General features: G+C 38.6%; 1 protein-coding gene across 2 annotated transcripts; it reads left to right on the top strand.

Moving 5' to 3' along the window:
* Window positions 1-739: 739 nt before the first annotated feature.
* Window positions 740-14904, top strand: ptpn11a (protein tyrosine phosphatase non-receptor type 11a). 2 transcript variants are annotated; one of them, XM_015032485.1, is made up of 16 exons: window positions 747-1061; window positions 3548-3670; window positions 6535-6729; window positions 8125-8317; window positions 8437-8556; window positions 8628-8741; window positions 9580-9676; window positions 9762-9841; window positions 10533-10691; window positions 10824-10955; window positions 11095-11249; window positions 11733-11800; window positions 12922-13073; window positions 13160-13278; window positions 13366-13471; window positions 14463-14904. In XM_015032485.1, exons 1-15 carry the CDS (start codon window positions 1048-1050, stop codon window positions 13433-13435), a joined length of 1791 nt encoding a protein of 596 aa, XP_014887971.1. In that variant the 5' UTR covers window positions 747-1047; the 3' UTR covers window positions 13436-13471; window positions 14463-14904. The 2 variants fall into 2 exon arrangements, with proteins under 2 accessions (XP_014887970.1, XP_014887971.1); XM_015032484.1 differs by lacking the exons at window positions 13366-13471; window positions 14463-14904 and having other exon boundaries at window positions 740-1061; window positions 12922-13286.
* The last annotated feature ends 1748 nt before the right edge of the window (window positions 14905-16652 follow it).

Below are 16652 nucleotides of genomic sequence, written 5' to 3'. Positions count from 1 at the left end.
CATACTTGTCACTTTATTATCAAAATGCAATGTATTACCTGTTTCTCAGATTGTTTTTAGCATTTAATCTCAAGTGCCCTTAAATCTATGACTGTCTTTTTGTGTTTTTACAATGTCATGGGGAACCAAAATTCAGTTTTATACTTCACTAATCTTATTTAAATCAAGAGTGAAAACTCGCCTGTTACCTCAGATTAAGATCAACTGAAACATTTTATAGTGTAGTTTTTCTTTTGCTGTGCTTATATTTGTTTTTCTTCTAATCATGTAAAGCACTTTGAACTGCCTTGTTGCTGAAAACGTGCTATAAATAAACTTCTGAAGAATAGAATATAATCTTTTTTATTTTCACATAATCCTCTACCCTCATAATATCATACACTTGGTGAAGTGCCAAAACCGGGAAAGGTTTATTCGGATTTAGTGTAATATCTGGTTTCAACTATCCTTATTGAAATATACTCAAACAAAATATATAAACAAGCAAAAGCTTGAGTCCAAGATTCAGCGGAAAACTGCTTCTTTAAAACTCCTAAAGACAATTATAGTTTGCTTGGATCTGACACACTCCGGAGTTAACTCTTTTTTTCTGATGAGCCGTCTCTCTCGCAGCTAAATAACATAAAAAAGGATTTTAGTGGGCATGCGCAACGTAAGGGTTATTGGGGCCTTTCATTTTAGTCACACCGTTTGCCGGTTAGGGGGCTCGGGCGGAGACTGTACAAAAGCTAACTTTATATCAAGGTTCTCAGAAAACGGACACTCACGGTAACAAAATCCGAGCAGCCTTTGTGGCGTCGCATGTTTGGTGACGTCCAACAGCCGACTGGCTGTGAAGTCTTCAGGGCCGAGGCCTAGAGACTTTTTGCAGCGGACGCTACTGTCATTTTATGTGGATGTCTAGCCAGTTTTCAGTGCCCGGTCTGATCGGGTGTTGTCCGATGAAGCACTTTATTGACTAGCTGAAGCGGAAACGGTCGCAAACGTTCGTCATCTTGTTGACGCTACCGCTAAGTGCCAGCGAGGAAGTAAGGAACGGAAAAAAAAATGACATCTCGGAGGTAAGGGGGGTGTAGGGGGGATTTTGCTGTCTGGAAAACAATGTCTGGTCACAATGTTAGCTGAGCCAGCTAAGTTTAACAGCGCTCAGCTGTTTGGGGTTCGGTTTGTTGGGGGTAATGAAGGTTCTGGAAGAAAAGCAAAGAGAGTGAAACAGTTAGCTTGGTTAGGTTGCCGGGGGCTGCGCTAACGGTCACTTGAAAAGCCCACTCTGAACATGTTCAGTAAACAATACTTTTTACTCTGTTTTCAGCAACTCTTTTCACATTCACACGTTTCCCTATGTATCATTTATCCGTGTGGGGGAAGGGGGGGGGAAACATATATTGGCTATTAAGATGAGCTTTTTATTCAATCTGTATGTAGTGTATAATTATATCAGGTATCACATCACTGAAACTCTGGTATTTATTAAAAATAAACATACAAATAAAATAAAGTCCGAAACTCTTAGATATTGCACTTACACTGAACATATTTAATTAATCGTCAGAAATAAAGTTTCAAAACTGAGGAATCCGATCATATCACATCAAAGTAAGATTTTACATTATTAGCATCAAGCTAATGTTGCTAATGTTTTTTTTTTTGTTTGTTTGTTTTTGCAAGCATTTAAAAGGTTTTGGAAGGGATGGTGAAAATTTTTTAACGAGTTGTAGCTGTCTTCGAAAGTTTATTTTAATCTCTTTCAAATAAGTTAATTTGCATGTAACTATTTTGAAGGTTTACGGCTTGTATTTCTCTTTCTTCAATTCATATTCATAAAAGTTCAAGATACTAAATAAATACCAATGAGTCTATGAGTGGGCACGTTTTTAAGGGTAGCCGTTGCATCTGTATTACATAATATGCATCAAAAAGACATTTGCTGAATGAAATGTCTTCGAGTCCTTTCAGTGATAGAATAATTAATATGTGTGAAACTTGAATAAGCGTGAAAGGTTGTGGCAGAGGGCTAAAAATATGACTTCCTCTAGGTTATGTGTTTAACAGAATAAGTTGGTCCCTGTTGGGTTTGACTGGAGTCGCAGACCTCTGCTCAATGAAGGTCCACTGGTAGACATGACAGAAACTGAGTCTGTTCTGGGAAAAATACCGAGTCAGCATCACATGCAAAATATCATCTCTGCTCAGCATACGTTTATATTTGGTCTGAATGGATTAACGGAAAATGCTGGTAAATGTTTCTCTGGCTAACATTTCGAAAACCATGTTGTGTTCAGCAATAATAATAACGTGAACATTTCTGAATAAATTTAAACGGGGCCTGCCAAAGTGTGCCCAGCGTTCTGATGCTGAAAATTAGCATCAATGCTACGTTTAGCTAACAATTACAAAATAGAATGTGGAGAGTCACAAGAATGTTAACTAACATGGACTTGCACCATTCAGTATATTCAAATTAATGCATAAGCTAAAATGATCTAAAATGCTAATGTTGGTGTGAATGCTGTCAGTAGCATGTGGGGCATCACTAGCATGTTGTCTGTCATTGACTTATTCCATTCAGTATAGTAAACATGGCTAATAAGTAAGAAAAATAGGTAAAAGCTTTTTTTAGGGAAAATGCTAATGCACTGCCTTGCAAAGCAACATCTCATTGCTTTGCAAGGCAGTGCATTAGTGGGCGGAGTGAAATGCTAATGTTAATGCACTGCCCTGCAATACATGGAAGGCACTGCCATGCAATGCCTTCCATGCATTGCATGAGAGGCAGTGACGGACTTCCTTTGAAAATCAGTCACTGTCCTCCGTATGTATTGCTATGGGTAGGCCCCAATAAAGAGACATTCTATTAGGTGTAGAACAATAGGTGCCTTCCATGAATTATAATAATAATAATAATAGCCTAATAAATAAAATCAGTTTCACCCTGAAAAGTAAGAAAAACTAGAAGTTTATATTTTGCAATTAAAGAAAGCTACTCTTAATAAAGTTCTATTTGCACATCTGTTGAAATATGTTTGTAATTTATTTATTAATTTGCATCCATCTCTGCCGGCCTATGATAATGCAGAGCAGCAAAAGCAAATGAGGAGGATTAGCAGCCAGCAACTGGTTGTATCATCTAGAACATTTTACTGTGGAATATCATTTCTGACACTTTTTTTTTAAGTAAGTGGTGTCCTGAAGAAGCCTGTTTTTAAATGAGAATGTTTTTGTGTGTGTGTGTGTGTGTGCGTGTGTGTTTGTGGCGCTATGGAGTCACAGCTATGCAATTAACTAGAAAACAAAACAATTTCTTAGGATTTTATTGTTATCTCAATAGTGCTACACAATATTATGAAAACAATTCCACCCCAAGTTACTGCCAGAACTATATTGATAGTTCATTTCATGCGTTTGTGTTCTGGAAGATGTTTTCTTTTTTCTTTTTTTTTTTTTTTTAATGGGTAGTTATGGGAGTGATGCTTCATATTTTTCAAACTTAGTTCCCCATTTAAAATTGAATCCACTTATGGTTTATCCTCATTCCTCCATGTTCTAGGTGGTTTCACCCCAACATCTCAGGCGTGGAGGCGGAGAACCTCCTGCTGACCCGAGGAGTGGACGGGAGCTTTTTAGCCAGACCCAGCAAAAGCAATCCAGGAGACTTCACCCTCTCAGTACGGTAAGCCGCGAGGCTCAGGACACAGTTGGAATTCAGATGGGATATCCAAAGCAATAAATTGCAAATTGGCAAGCTTCTTCTTGGATTTGTCCAGAATGAAAAGGGAACATACTACACATTTTAATCGCAATCTTTGCAGGAAACACTGTCGGATCCTTGGAATACACGACTTTACGTCACCTAAAATGTAATTTTCTGAAAACAGTCGCATCAATAAATAGAAACTTGGGATTTGAAAGTATTGGATATGCAATTTAGAAACTTAATATTTTGCAGACAGGTGCTTTACGTAGGGCTGGGCAATAAATTGATTTGTTGTTTTTGTTGTTGTTGTTTTTTTAATGGTTTCTTTTTGGACAATCTGTTTATTTTATTTTATTTTTTTCACAAATCCGCTTCCTAGGTTTCCATAGGTCAGAGGAATGTCAGCGCTCCCAGTTGACAAGTGTGTTCTAATAACTCTTCTACTTATTAGGTCTTTAAAATTAGGTGAACTCTGTTATAAAATATTAGGGTCAGACTAGGATTTAAAAAAAAAATAAAAAATACGAGAATGAAGTCATAATATTACCAGAATAAAGTCGTAATTTACACAAACTCCAAAACAAAAAAATAACAGATGAGGAATGTTGAGCATTTTGTGAAGTTTTACTTCACAAAATGCTAAGTATATGTTCTGTAAAACATATACTTAGTATATGTTTTACAGAAAATACTAAATATAAATCCTTCGTCTTTTAATATATTAAGATAATTATCAGCAGCAGTACTTTGAAACTATCGGGAAAACGACCGAGTCTATTTCGAAGAAATAACCACACAAACTGAGCTGTTCAAATAATTTCCTGATAACTCTATGGAAACTTTTTTTTTCTCGTTAAAGCAACATTTTTTTCTTGTAATTTTAAGACGTTTTTCTTGCAATATTGCATCTTTATCTTGCTAATATCCAGACTATATTCTAGTAGTAAAGCAAAAATTCTTGCAGTTTGGCCTTAATGCTCTGATGTACAGCTCACAGGAGGGATGTAAAAAAAAAAAAAAAATAGAAAAAAGAGAGTAATATTGAATCTGGTATGAAATAATTGGATATTTTATTTTTAATCAATGCCACCCAATACTAGCTTTACCAGAGATCCCCCACTTTGCATCTGCCTCTCTAAACTAACCTAACAGAGAGGCAGTTAGCTGCTAGCCGGGCAGCATGCAGCAGATGGTCCACCAGGAGCTCGTAAAGAGCAATCCAGGCCTAAAAGGAGAGCAAATATTAGACTTTCATTTATAAGCCAGACACAAACATGACTTGGAATGAAAGCTCAGTGTTTTCTGGAAATGTGGATTTAAAGCATGTTAGTGTGCCTCTCCCTAGAGAACTAAATTGACAGTAGAATCATTCTAGGATATTTATATTAAACTGAGTGAATGATTGCCAGGAAAAAAAGCACCATTCTTTTTTTTTTTTTTTTTTTAATATGAAACGTGGTTTTATCTCTGGTCTGTCAGGGCGTACATTTTTCAGATGAAGTATCATTAAGTCAGTGCAGCTGACAAGAGACAATGTTATTTTAGTCGCAGGCTTGTATTTCAGCTGTACACTCTCTCATCTTTCTCTGTATTTACTTCCTGTGGAGACAAAACAAGTCCTGCTTGCCTCGTGGACACGGGGCGTTCTCACAGGAGAGAACCAGTCGCTGCTGGTTCAGACCAGCAAGTCTCGTCTCTTAACTCCCACAGCCACCAGTAAGCTGGCGACAGTTACATGTTGGTGAGCCTCTGACCTGCCACAAGTTCTCTTTTTCTATTTTCTCAGTGAGCGGTGGTCGCCTGCAATGACTAAGTTTATTTAATCTGTTGGGTTGAATCAGGAAGAAGAGATATGCTTTTTTTTCCCTTTTTTTTGTTGGTCACAAAACGCTCACCATTCATCTGACAGCTTCTTTAACTGCACTTTCAATGTGGGCAGTTGGTATAAGGGGCTCCTGGATTAAATAATAAAACATTAGTTTATAGTTGGGGTGCACCAATTGCAGTTTTCTGGCCCATTACTGATATTTAAAAATCCTAAACTGCTGATTCCGTTTTTTTTTAAGTGGAGCTAACTCTATCGACTCCAGCCCTCTTTAATCCGCAGAACTCTTGTTCTGTCGCCTATAAAGTCCAGTTCAACCAAAACAAAGTCTAATGCCAGCAGGAGAAATGACTCGTTTTCTTCTACCAAAGAGAAAAGGCCAATCCTTCAACCACTAAAATCTGACGCCACTCCATTTTTGTTTACATTTTGTGAAGAAGGAAGTTGCACTCAACGTCTTCTTCAAAGGTTTTTGTGTAGTTTCCTTCAGTGGTTCTTGGTACAGCACCCCCATAGGCTAGGAGATGAACATTTAAATTTCTTTTAAAGGTTTTGGTTGGTTTGTTACAATTCAGTGTGAAAAAGAACCACAGCAGCTGAAGTTGTGACACGTCACAGTTTTGGTCTCCAACTGAACCGCTATCAGCTGTGAAAACACCCAAAGTGAAGGAAATTAGGGTCAATTTATTGATGCATCCCTAATTTATCTCCACAGACACACTCAAAGCTTGTTTCTCTTGTTTTAAAAAATATAACCCAGTTTTTTTTTATCTTATCTTGTTTACTGTACATCTACAAGACTGAAAACATGAGGCAAATTTACTTCTAAAGAATTAGTATTTTTATTTTTATTTTTATTTTTTGTTTCAGGCATTTTTACCACATAGTTGTTGACTTTAGTCTTTTTTTTAATAAAATTTGCTCTCAGAGCTAACAGTTTGGCTGTAAACTCTGCTCTTTGTTTTGATTTAATTGCAAGCTGACATTTCCTGAACATTTTTTTCCCTCTGTTTAGGCGAAATGGAGCCGTCACCCACATTAAGATCCAAAACACAGGAGACTACTACGACCTGTACGGCGGGGAGAAGTTTGCCACGCTAGCTGAGCTGGTGCAGTATTACATGGAGCATCATGGGCAACTGAAGGAGAAAAACGGAGACGTTATCGAGCTCAAGTATCCGCTCAACTGTGCTGACCCCACATCAGAGAGGTGAGCGAAGGATGCTGTCAGACATCCAGATCATTGAGCTCCGATGATGATGCGGTAATGTCACGTGACTATATCTTTTCATGTGTACACATAAAGGTGTTTTGTTACGTCATGTTCAAATTCTTACAGTTTCCAGATTAAATTAAGTGATGGGAGTTTAGTTTGGAGATAAATACTGTTACATTTTTCTTATAAAGTCAGAAACCAGTGGTATTTGGGTTTGGTTTAAACTTATATTGTTAGCAATCCAAGTTTATAACATATTTCTCTTCATTTAATGCATGTAAACACAAAAGATTCGTGATATTTTCCAGATCTATACGTACCACTAGTTTAATGAGATAGAAGCAACTTTATCTACATGGTATAAACATGGCGGCCATATTGGATACAAAAGTCAGGTTTCCTTGGCAAGTTCCAACTTTCCCAGTCAAAATTTTCAACTTGGAACATCAGACAAAAAAATGATCCTAATGCTGCTGTTACAACTGTTACCCATACTGTGATGTATTGAAACTCAATGAATACACTGGTCTGAATCAGGGGAAGCGAAGTGGGTTTTGTAGAAAATTAAGTCCCATTACATCTTTGATATTAATGTATATTTATTTCGATGTATTTGTGGTTTAAACAATATGTGTGTATTGGGATCAAGGTTGTGGCATTCAATATATTCCACAGAACATTTATTTATTTATTTATTTTTCCACTGTGCTTACTTTCTTGAAATGACCACCTGTGAATAAAGTTTCACTGCAGTAGCTGTCAAGGGTAAAGTTACTTATTGGCAGAATAATCAGAATGTAGGTCATGGCATCAGTTTCACTTTCAGGTTTGGATAACTGGGATCTTGAGGTGAGGTATTGGTGTGGTGGGCTTGGTGTGTGAGAGCCACGGTGCTGATGGAGAAGTTTTTGACATGTCAAAAACATCCATGGCTGCCTGGCTTTGCTAGCATCATGGAACAAAAGCAACATGTCACCTTATGCCATGGAAATCCAAGGAAGACACACAACAGATTACAGGCTTATGATATTTAACTTCGGCTTCACTTAATGCATGCCACCTCAAAGAAAAGCTACATAAATATTTCAGTCCAGTTTTATTTTCAGTTATTTTGAAAGTGTATTGTCACAGAAAATTTAATTCTTATATAAATATAGCATTTTTATAACAGCTGAACTAAACTTAGTTACTTGATTGTGCTATAAAATGGCATTAAAAGCTCGATTTGAGTGTAAGGATATATACTTGAGGATGTGATGTAGTTTTGTTATTTTAACAAAGGTTTTACCACGATACTTTGATTCTTTTGGATTGCAACATGTTTTAGTTTGTGTGCTACTCTCTTGATTTATTACAAGGTTTATTTTTTTCTTCCTCTTCTTCACCCAGATGGTTTCACGGACATCTGTCAGGCCGCGACGCGGAGAAGCTGCTGACGGAGAAAGGCAAGAACGGCAGCTTCCTGGTGAGGGAGAGCCAGAGCCACCCCGGGGACTTTGTTCTGTCGGTCCGCACCGGAGACGACAAAACGGACACCAACGACGGCAAACCCAAGGTCACTCACGTCATGATCCGCTGCCAGGTGAGAGAGGTCAACTCTTTTATGTCCAGCTTCCGGTATGACGTTACGATACGTTCAAGTCGTATTTCTAAAAAGGTCACATTTACCAGCACAAACTTAACACGTGCGTTCTTCCTCAGGGTGACCTGAAGTACGACGTGGGGGGAGGAGAGAAGTTCGACTCCCTCACAGACCTTGTAGAGCACTACAAGAAAAACCCCATGGTGGAAACTCTTGGCACCGTCCTCCAGCTGAAGCAGGTCTGCTCTGTTTTCAGTTCAGTAGGACAATTTCTGCTCAGTAGAAAGCTAACCCGTCCTTCCCTCTGCAGCCGCTGAACACTACCCGCATTAACGCAGCCGAGATCGAAAGTCGAGTTCGGGAGCTGAGCAAGCTGGCAGAGGCCACGGACAAGGTCAAGCAAGGCTTCTGGGAAGAATTTGAGGTAAAAAAAAATCTTACTGTTTACAGAACAAATACATTTCATCTTTTTCTACTCTGATATTAAATGTATGTTTATAGATGTGCATGAGAGTCATGGGCAGTTATTTTCCAATGCAGCAGACAATAACAAAATCATTGGTTTGACACAAATCTTCCTAGCAAATATTTGATAATAAAGTACAAAAGTTTTAGTATTTTGTTGCCACTAAACCTGTCGCAGTCGTCATGATAAATCAAAATGAGCTCAATTCAATTTCCATTCTGATGATTTAATATTTTATCGATATAATACCTGGAAATGGTCTCAAAACCATCATATTATTATTTATCGCAATGATCTAATCAATAATCCTGGTGTTTATTTAACAGAAGTGAAAAAAGTAATTCTAATTGTATTTTTTTTAAACTCATTTGAATTTTCTGTGAACCTTAAACATCTTTTTTGTGCAAAAAGACTAACATAAAGTCTTCTACCCACACGGCTGGAGCAATATGAAAGTAGTGTAAGATTTTCATAAAAATCTGATGTTAGTGCACACTTCAGTGTTCACCATCCACAACAGATACTTACTCAAATCCATGCTAGGTTTGGGGAAATTTGTGCCTTTTCTTCTGCAGAATTCATCTTTCTTTTTCTAGACCCAAACCAAATGATATGAAATGTTGTTTTAGTCAACAGTAATTGATGGACAAATAAATAAATAAAAACAAACAAGCACTGCAAGTAGTTTTGAAAGGCCTCCAAACCCTCATCAGTTCATCTCAGGGCCTGTTAAAAAAAACCAAACAAAAACCCCCACAGTGACACCATTTTGTCTCTTTTCTTTTCTCTCGTTCAGACTCTGCAGCAACAGGAGTGCAAGCTGCTCTACAGCCGCAAAGAGGGTCAGCGACCAGAAAACAAAAACAAGAACAGATACAAGAACATTTTGCCTTGTGAGTATCGCACACGGCTCTTTATATATAAAACAACTCGAGTCGGCTTTTGTACCAAGTGGCTTATTTTTTTTCTGTTTGACAGTCGACCACTCACGTGTCGTGCTGAACGATGGCGACCCGAGCGAGGCCGGCTCCGACTACATCAACGCCAACATCATCATGGTAGACTTTCCTGTCCCCTCACCTCCTTCTGGGCCCACACAAATACAGATACCATTTGTTTGTAACACCAGAAGTTATTTAGTATATTGTTGGAAAGCTTAGTAACTCACATAGACGAGCCTTTATTGCTGTGAATTATAATGACTTTCTCAGTTCAGCTAAAAAAAACCCCCATGAAGTTTAAAGGGACAGTATTATGTAAAATTGACTTTTTTGAGCTTTACATCATGTTATAATGTTCCCCCCCATCAAAAACATACATGAGGTGTTGCCTTGCTTCTTTCATGCATGTTTGAGAAATCCTTTAGTCTCCCCTGGCAACCATTCAGCTGTACAAAACTCTTGGGGGAACCAAAGGCGCATCGCCTCCTCAGAGCTGCAGTTTCCAAGCTTCAGAGCTTCCGCCTCACAGCGCAGCCCATGTTGTGATCACTTCCTGAATGCGGAGTTTCAGAAAGAGCAGGAGTTTTTAAAGAGACAGAGGCCCAATTTTAAGACGTTTCATTACAAATAACAGCTGATTTAACATAGTTACTTGACGGTGCTATAAAATGGAACTATGTGCATGAGAAACGCATAATGCTGCCGCTTAATGCTTAGAATATTACATCAAAAACCTTTTTATTCCAGAGAATCGGTTTCTTTCCTCGCCAGTTGATTTGTGTTTCTTGGCCTGAATGTGTGCTTGCAGCCTGAGGCAGACTCTAAGTGCAACAATGCCAAGCCGAAGAAGAGCTACATTGCCACTCAGGGTTGTTTGCAGAACACCATCAGTGACTTCTGGAGGATGGTGTTTCAGGAGAACTCTCGGGTCATCGTGATGACCACCAAAGAGGTGGAACGAGGGAAGGTAAGGATTCCTGGAATTAGATTTGTTTGCTGTGTTAGCCGGTTGTTTTTCATCTGTCTTTTAGCAGCGACCCTTTAAATCCAACTGGACAGATTAGAATCAGACTTTAAAATGATGGAATTATCTCCACAGAGCAAGTGTGTAAAGTACTGGCCCGAGATGTCGGCTCTGAAGGAGTACGGCGCAATGCGCGTCCGCAATGTCAAGGAGACGAAAGCTCATGACTTCATCCTCAGAGAACTGAAGCTGTCCGAAGTTGGTCAGGTGAGTTGCCCATCTACCCGTCAAGAAGGTTTGTCGGAGCAGCACCATGAGGATTTGGGAATTTAAAAGTTTCAGACAATGGATGCATCACATTTCTGATTGGAAAACGTTATACTTGCAATCCCAAACTGGACTTCAGGGTAACACAGAACGCACAGTGTGGCAGTACCACTTCAGAACCTGGCCGGACCACGGCGTCCCCGCTGACCCGGGCGGCGTGCTGGACTTCTTGGAGGAAGTCAACCTGAAACAGGAGAGCATTTTGGATGCTGGACCCATAACAGTACACTGCAGGTACTCACAGATCTACACTAAAATATATATATATATATCTGACTTAAAGCTGCAGTATGTAACATTTATAAAAGTATTTTTACATATTTCTTGAAACTGTCAACCTTCTCCCAGTGCTCTTAGAAATAACCAATCAGAGCCAGGAGGCAGGTCTTAGCACTAGCATAGCCTGCTATGAATGCTGGGCTAGTTATCATAGCCACCGATGATGGTGGATAAACGTTTATTTATCAGTGAGTTGTTTCTGTCCATTAACATATTGATGGATGAGAATGATTTACAGCGCTAAGACCCGCCTCCTGGCTCTGATTGGTTGTTTTTGCGTTGCATTTCTTCAGACAGCATTATAGAGGAGGTGGATGAGATTGGTCTTTTCACAGATTATCTGCATCATTGTCGCATATTTTTGTATAATTTACATACTGCAGCTTTCATACAGAAGCAACTTTAATTCAGACTTTGGTTTTCCCACCTATCCATTAGTGCAGGGATCGGACGGACAGGGACGTTTATAGTGATCGACATCCTGATCGATGTGATCAGAGAAAAAGGTGAGAACTTCTTTTATAAGGATACAAAAATGATTAAAAAGTGTTACCATTTAATTATATTATTTTGTGTAATGTTTATAAAGCAGTTAATTCTGACAAAAGGAGAAAAATGACATGTTCTAGTATTTTAAGTCAAGTTTATTTGTATAGGACATTTCAGCAACAAGCCAGTTCAAAGTCCTTTACATTATGAAAACATGGTAAAGTCACCAACTGTGAAACAAGCAGTAAACATGACATTTTGTCAAATGTCATCATCAAAATCATTAAGCCAATACACAAAATATGTTGATCAATTTTCTATTTATTACTAATCAAAGGCATCTCTAAACAAATAGCCTTAGTTTAAAGGATCTCAGTGTCTTGCAGTTTTGTGAACATTTGTTCCAAATTTGTGGAGCATATAGAAGCTGAATGCTGCTTTAAATCAAATAAACACAGTAGTGAACAAAATGTTGAACCCTCCCCCCACCGAGTCTTGTGACAAACTAAGGCTGAATCCAGTGGAGCTCGTTGCCCCTTTTTTTTTTTTTTTTTAGCTCTAACCCAACATTTTGAGGTAGATCCCCCCTCTAGTGTTTTGCAGCAGGGTGCAGGCGAAGCGGCACGTCTTTTCAGCCCACAGAATTTTCTGTGGTTTACTTTGAAATTAAAGGGTAAGGACTGTGCTTTTAAACTCACAAACGCGGCATACGCTTAATGGCCCAATAAACACTGTAATCTGTAGCTCAAAGTGTGAAGTGTAGTTCCTGCAACGCGAGGTAAAGTCTAGGCAGAGCCGCTTAGAGCAGGCCTCAGTATGAAGCAGACTGGGAGGAACAAACTTCATGTATTGGTAATTAATAAAATGAACTTACAGTGTTTTTGTAAATATATCAGATTTAGCAAATTGACAATTTCCATCCATAAAACAAACAAAAAAAAATACAAACATTCATACATTAATAAATACAGTAAAAGAACCCAAAAACAAAGTATAGTTGGGAAAACATATTTCAAGAGGCTTGTATTAAAAACGAAAAAGAAGTTGTCTGGTTCATTTCATCATACAAAGATCCAAAACCTGTAAACCTGATTTGTGCGGGACTCCGTCGTCTGAAAGTGTCTCCGTCCCACGGCAGGGGTGGACTGTGACATCGACGTGCCGAAGACCATCCAGATGGTTCGCTCCCAGCGCTCGGGGATGGTGCAGACGGAGGCGCAGTACCGGTTCATCTACATGGCCGTGCAGCACTACATAGAAACACTGCAGAGGCGCATCGAGGAGGAGCTGGTGTGCAGCAGGTCGCATCACGGCTTCGTCTCCAACCGCACGGCTGTTTGCTGTAACGATCTGTGTGCTCTCTTCCCCGTCCACAGAAAAGCAAGATCAAAGGACGCGAGTACACCAACATCAAGTACTCGTTGTCTGACCTGTCCGGCGGAGAGCAGAGCCCCTTACCGCTCTGCTCGCCCAGTCCGACTCCCGTCTGCACAGAGTGAGTAATCGTGGGAGAAGGCGGAGCGAATTTCCGATATTTCTAACGCTGATGTTGTTTCTGACTGAACGGTGTTGGTGTGGTTAGGATGAGAGACGACAGCTCCAGAGTTTATGAGAACGTGGGGCTGATGCAACAGCAGAAGACCTTCAGATGAGACTCGCCTTTAATTCCAGGACTCTATCAGTACCAGGTAACTTACTGCATATATCAAATCCCTGCATTATGCAGTTCTTATAAGAACTATTCAACCCCTTGGATGTTATGCCGTTCTTATTGCCTTCATAAATCAATCATAATCAACAGAAGTTAGCTTTTTTTTTTTTTTTTTTTTTTTTTTAAAAAAAAAAGACAAAAATATCTCTTCAGTGTCAAAGTGAAAACTGATTTCTACAACATAATGACAATTAAATTATATGTAAGCTCTTAATTCAAGAGAGGTCAGTTCACTTCAAAAATTATATTTATTAATTCAGCGTGTCCACATATTCCTAAAGTTTTATATTCATGTATCTACAATTAAAGCCTTAAGACGTCCTAAATTCATTTTAAAAGGTTGGCTTTAAATACGATAATCACAAGTTTAACATTTTGTCTTGACAGGACTGTATATATTACATGCATATTTATATTTGATGTTTTTTTCGTGTCAAGTAAAAGCTTGAGTTGAATCTACGTATCTGTTTCAATGTCCTAACTCGACTCTTGTGCGTCAGATTTGCGGGCGTAACAGAAATCTGCGAATACGAAGGTTCCGGCCGAAAGTTTTTTTTATTTAAAAAAAATAAAAAATAATCCGAACCATGCGACTAATTGCGTTGGAAAAAAAATGTACATGCGTTTAAAATTTCTGTAATTAATTCATTGAAATGAACGGGTTAAATTCCCTGCTTTAGTTTTTGCAAATTGAGTTCTCAACAAAAGTTAAAACATTTAGTTGGTTAATGCAAAAATGATGCTATTCATTAAAGTTCAAAGAAAATAAAATAAAATCCATCCTGCAATTTTCAACAAAATCCAGTAGGTCAAACTAAGAAACAGCAGACATATCTGAAGAAACTAGATCAACAGATGACATCTCGAAGAAGTGATCTTATTATAATACTCTATCTTGTATTCAAACCAGTTTTTAAGAAAACTCCCCCCTCCCTCCCTATCTCCCCCAATTATGTTTCTCCTTCCAGGATCCTGATATCTGACAGTTTTTCGCCAGCTACACCTTGACGCCTGAGACTTGACCATGTGGAACAATAGGAGGTGGGGTTGGGTGGGTGGAGGGATGGGTGGGGGGTATGGGACATACAACAACCAAACTAAAACCTGAGGGAGAACCAGATGGCGGGCTCATAATCTTGTCGCGCTTTCTACTCGACCATTTTCCCTCAAGTTGAACTCTAAACCACTGTGATCATCAGAGGAGCCTTTGAGAAGCCAAACGCGTCACCTGCTTAAAGCCCAGCTCCAGTTCAATCCTTGGGGGTCAACAGGGGGGATACACAGTTAACCTTCGCTCATCTTCTGTATATTTTATGTTTTTTTTTTTTTTTTCTTTATTAACCAAAGTTAAAGTAGAGTATTTAGAAAAAGATGTGAGGAGTTTCTTGGAAAAGGCCTGTGCCAAACCCACAAGTGATTTCTTATTTTCATTGGGTTTTTTTTAGCTCCATTATGTGAACCAGTTAGCCTTCGACACAGGAGAAAAGACGATGGTTTCTGCATTGTAGGGCAAAATTACCATCCATTAATGTTTGTAATTAATGAAATGATTGAATATTAATTTAGATTTATAACCCAGTGACTTCTAAAATGAGGGTTTAGGTTGTTTTTTTTTTTCAGGTGTTGAACCACCTGAAATGCACTCAAACTGAACTTGTTTAGAGTGTAAATGATCTTTTTTTTTCTGTCTTCTAGTTTACATAGACTTAATATTCTTTCAGTGGAATTCAGTCTGTTTATTAACCATTCCTTAGCTGAAGCCGGATATCCTTAATGCTGCGCTTTTTGTTGAGCAGCAGAGCAGTTTCAGTCTTGAATTAGCTTTTTATAAATGGTCTCATTCTGGGTTTTAGGGGAGGAGTCACCACGGCGGCCTGTATTTCTGCCACACACAGTATGTTGACATACTGAGATTTCAGGGGAATCTGTTGTCTGTTTCACCTGCTGGCATCGTCACAGGTCCATGGCTGCCACAGTGTTTTTTTTTCTTAATTTTAATTCCTCATTTTGTTTTTTTGTTTTTTAAGTGCATTTCTTTATTTTTATTTTTCCACTATTGAAGACAAATGCCTGTTGTGTACCATTGCCTTTTTACGAACACCACATGTACTTAAGTTTGAGAGTCACTGTTTAACGAAACAATCGCACATCTCTCAGCTTCTAGAGCGTAACATTGGTCATTGACATGGTTTATGTGCGCACACACACACACACACACACACACACACATCTATACAGCTTTTTAGGAAAATCATTTCAACTAGTGTTTAAAGAAAATGTTTGACATTTTGTGAAAAGAACTGATTTACTTTATCAAGGCTTGCGTTCATTTAGACAATTGCATTTTTTTTCTTTTACATTGTTGTCAAAATTTACTCAAACTGCTGAATCCAGAATTTAGTCGTGTTTTATAGAATTTTGTGGATTTTCTAACCAACGTATATTGACACATAAAGAAGAAAAATGTTGCTTCTCGTTAATTCCGGTGTTCCACAGGGCAGTGTCCTGAGCCCACTGCTCAGCTTGTTAGTACATGTATCCAGAAACAGGCAGAAATGCTGATAGAACGTCCTAAGAGGGTCAGCGGTTTATGATATCCCAGCATTCTCTCTTAGGTCCTCTAGCCTGGGTGGAAACCGTGGCGCCATCTTAATTTTTAAACAGGAAATGGCTCCTAAGCAGCAACCCTAACATCACTGTAGGCACATTTGGGGTGATATTGAACTAAAATGCATCTAAAAGACATGCAAGCTTTGTAATACTTATGCACCAATGATTTCAAATCATATCTTATCAATTAATATATATTTTATCAGGTAGCTGTACTAAAATGTAGCTGACAGCTACAAACCGACTGAATGAGATGTAAGTAGGGGCTGCGGGTTCGAACGGGGCTAAAACAAGAAGCGGTTTCAAGAGGAAGTTAAGTGCTGGACTTATTTTCGGGCTAGTTTCATACGTCAGGTTGACGAGACTAATCAGTATCTCTTTTTCTTTTTTTTCTTTTTATTTTAAACAGATACATTTTTCTTTTAAGAATCATGAAATTGGAGGGATTTTTTAAATTTTATTTTACTTTTTCTAAATGTCAAACTCCACAATCAGCTGCACTTGTGCAGAGCAGTCCTAACTCTCACTCAGACATGTAACTTAAGCGT

The sequence above is a fragment of the Poecilia latipinna genome, unplaced genomic scaffold, assembly GCF_001443285.1.
Source record: "Poecilia latipinna isolate Pla-1442-1.1 unplaced genomic scaffold, P_latipinna-1.0 Scaffold242, whole genome shotgun sequence".
Classification (NCBI taxonomy): Eukaryota; Metazoa; Chordata; class Actinopteri; order Cyprinodontiformes; family Poeciliidae; genus Poecilia; species Poecilia latipinna.
The sequence above is the reverse complement of the archived record's forward strand: the minus strand, read 5'-3'. Positions and strand labels throughout refer to the sequence as shown.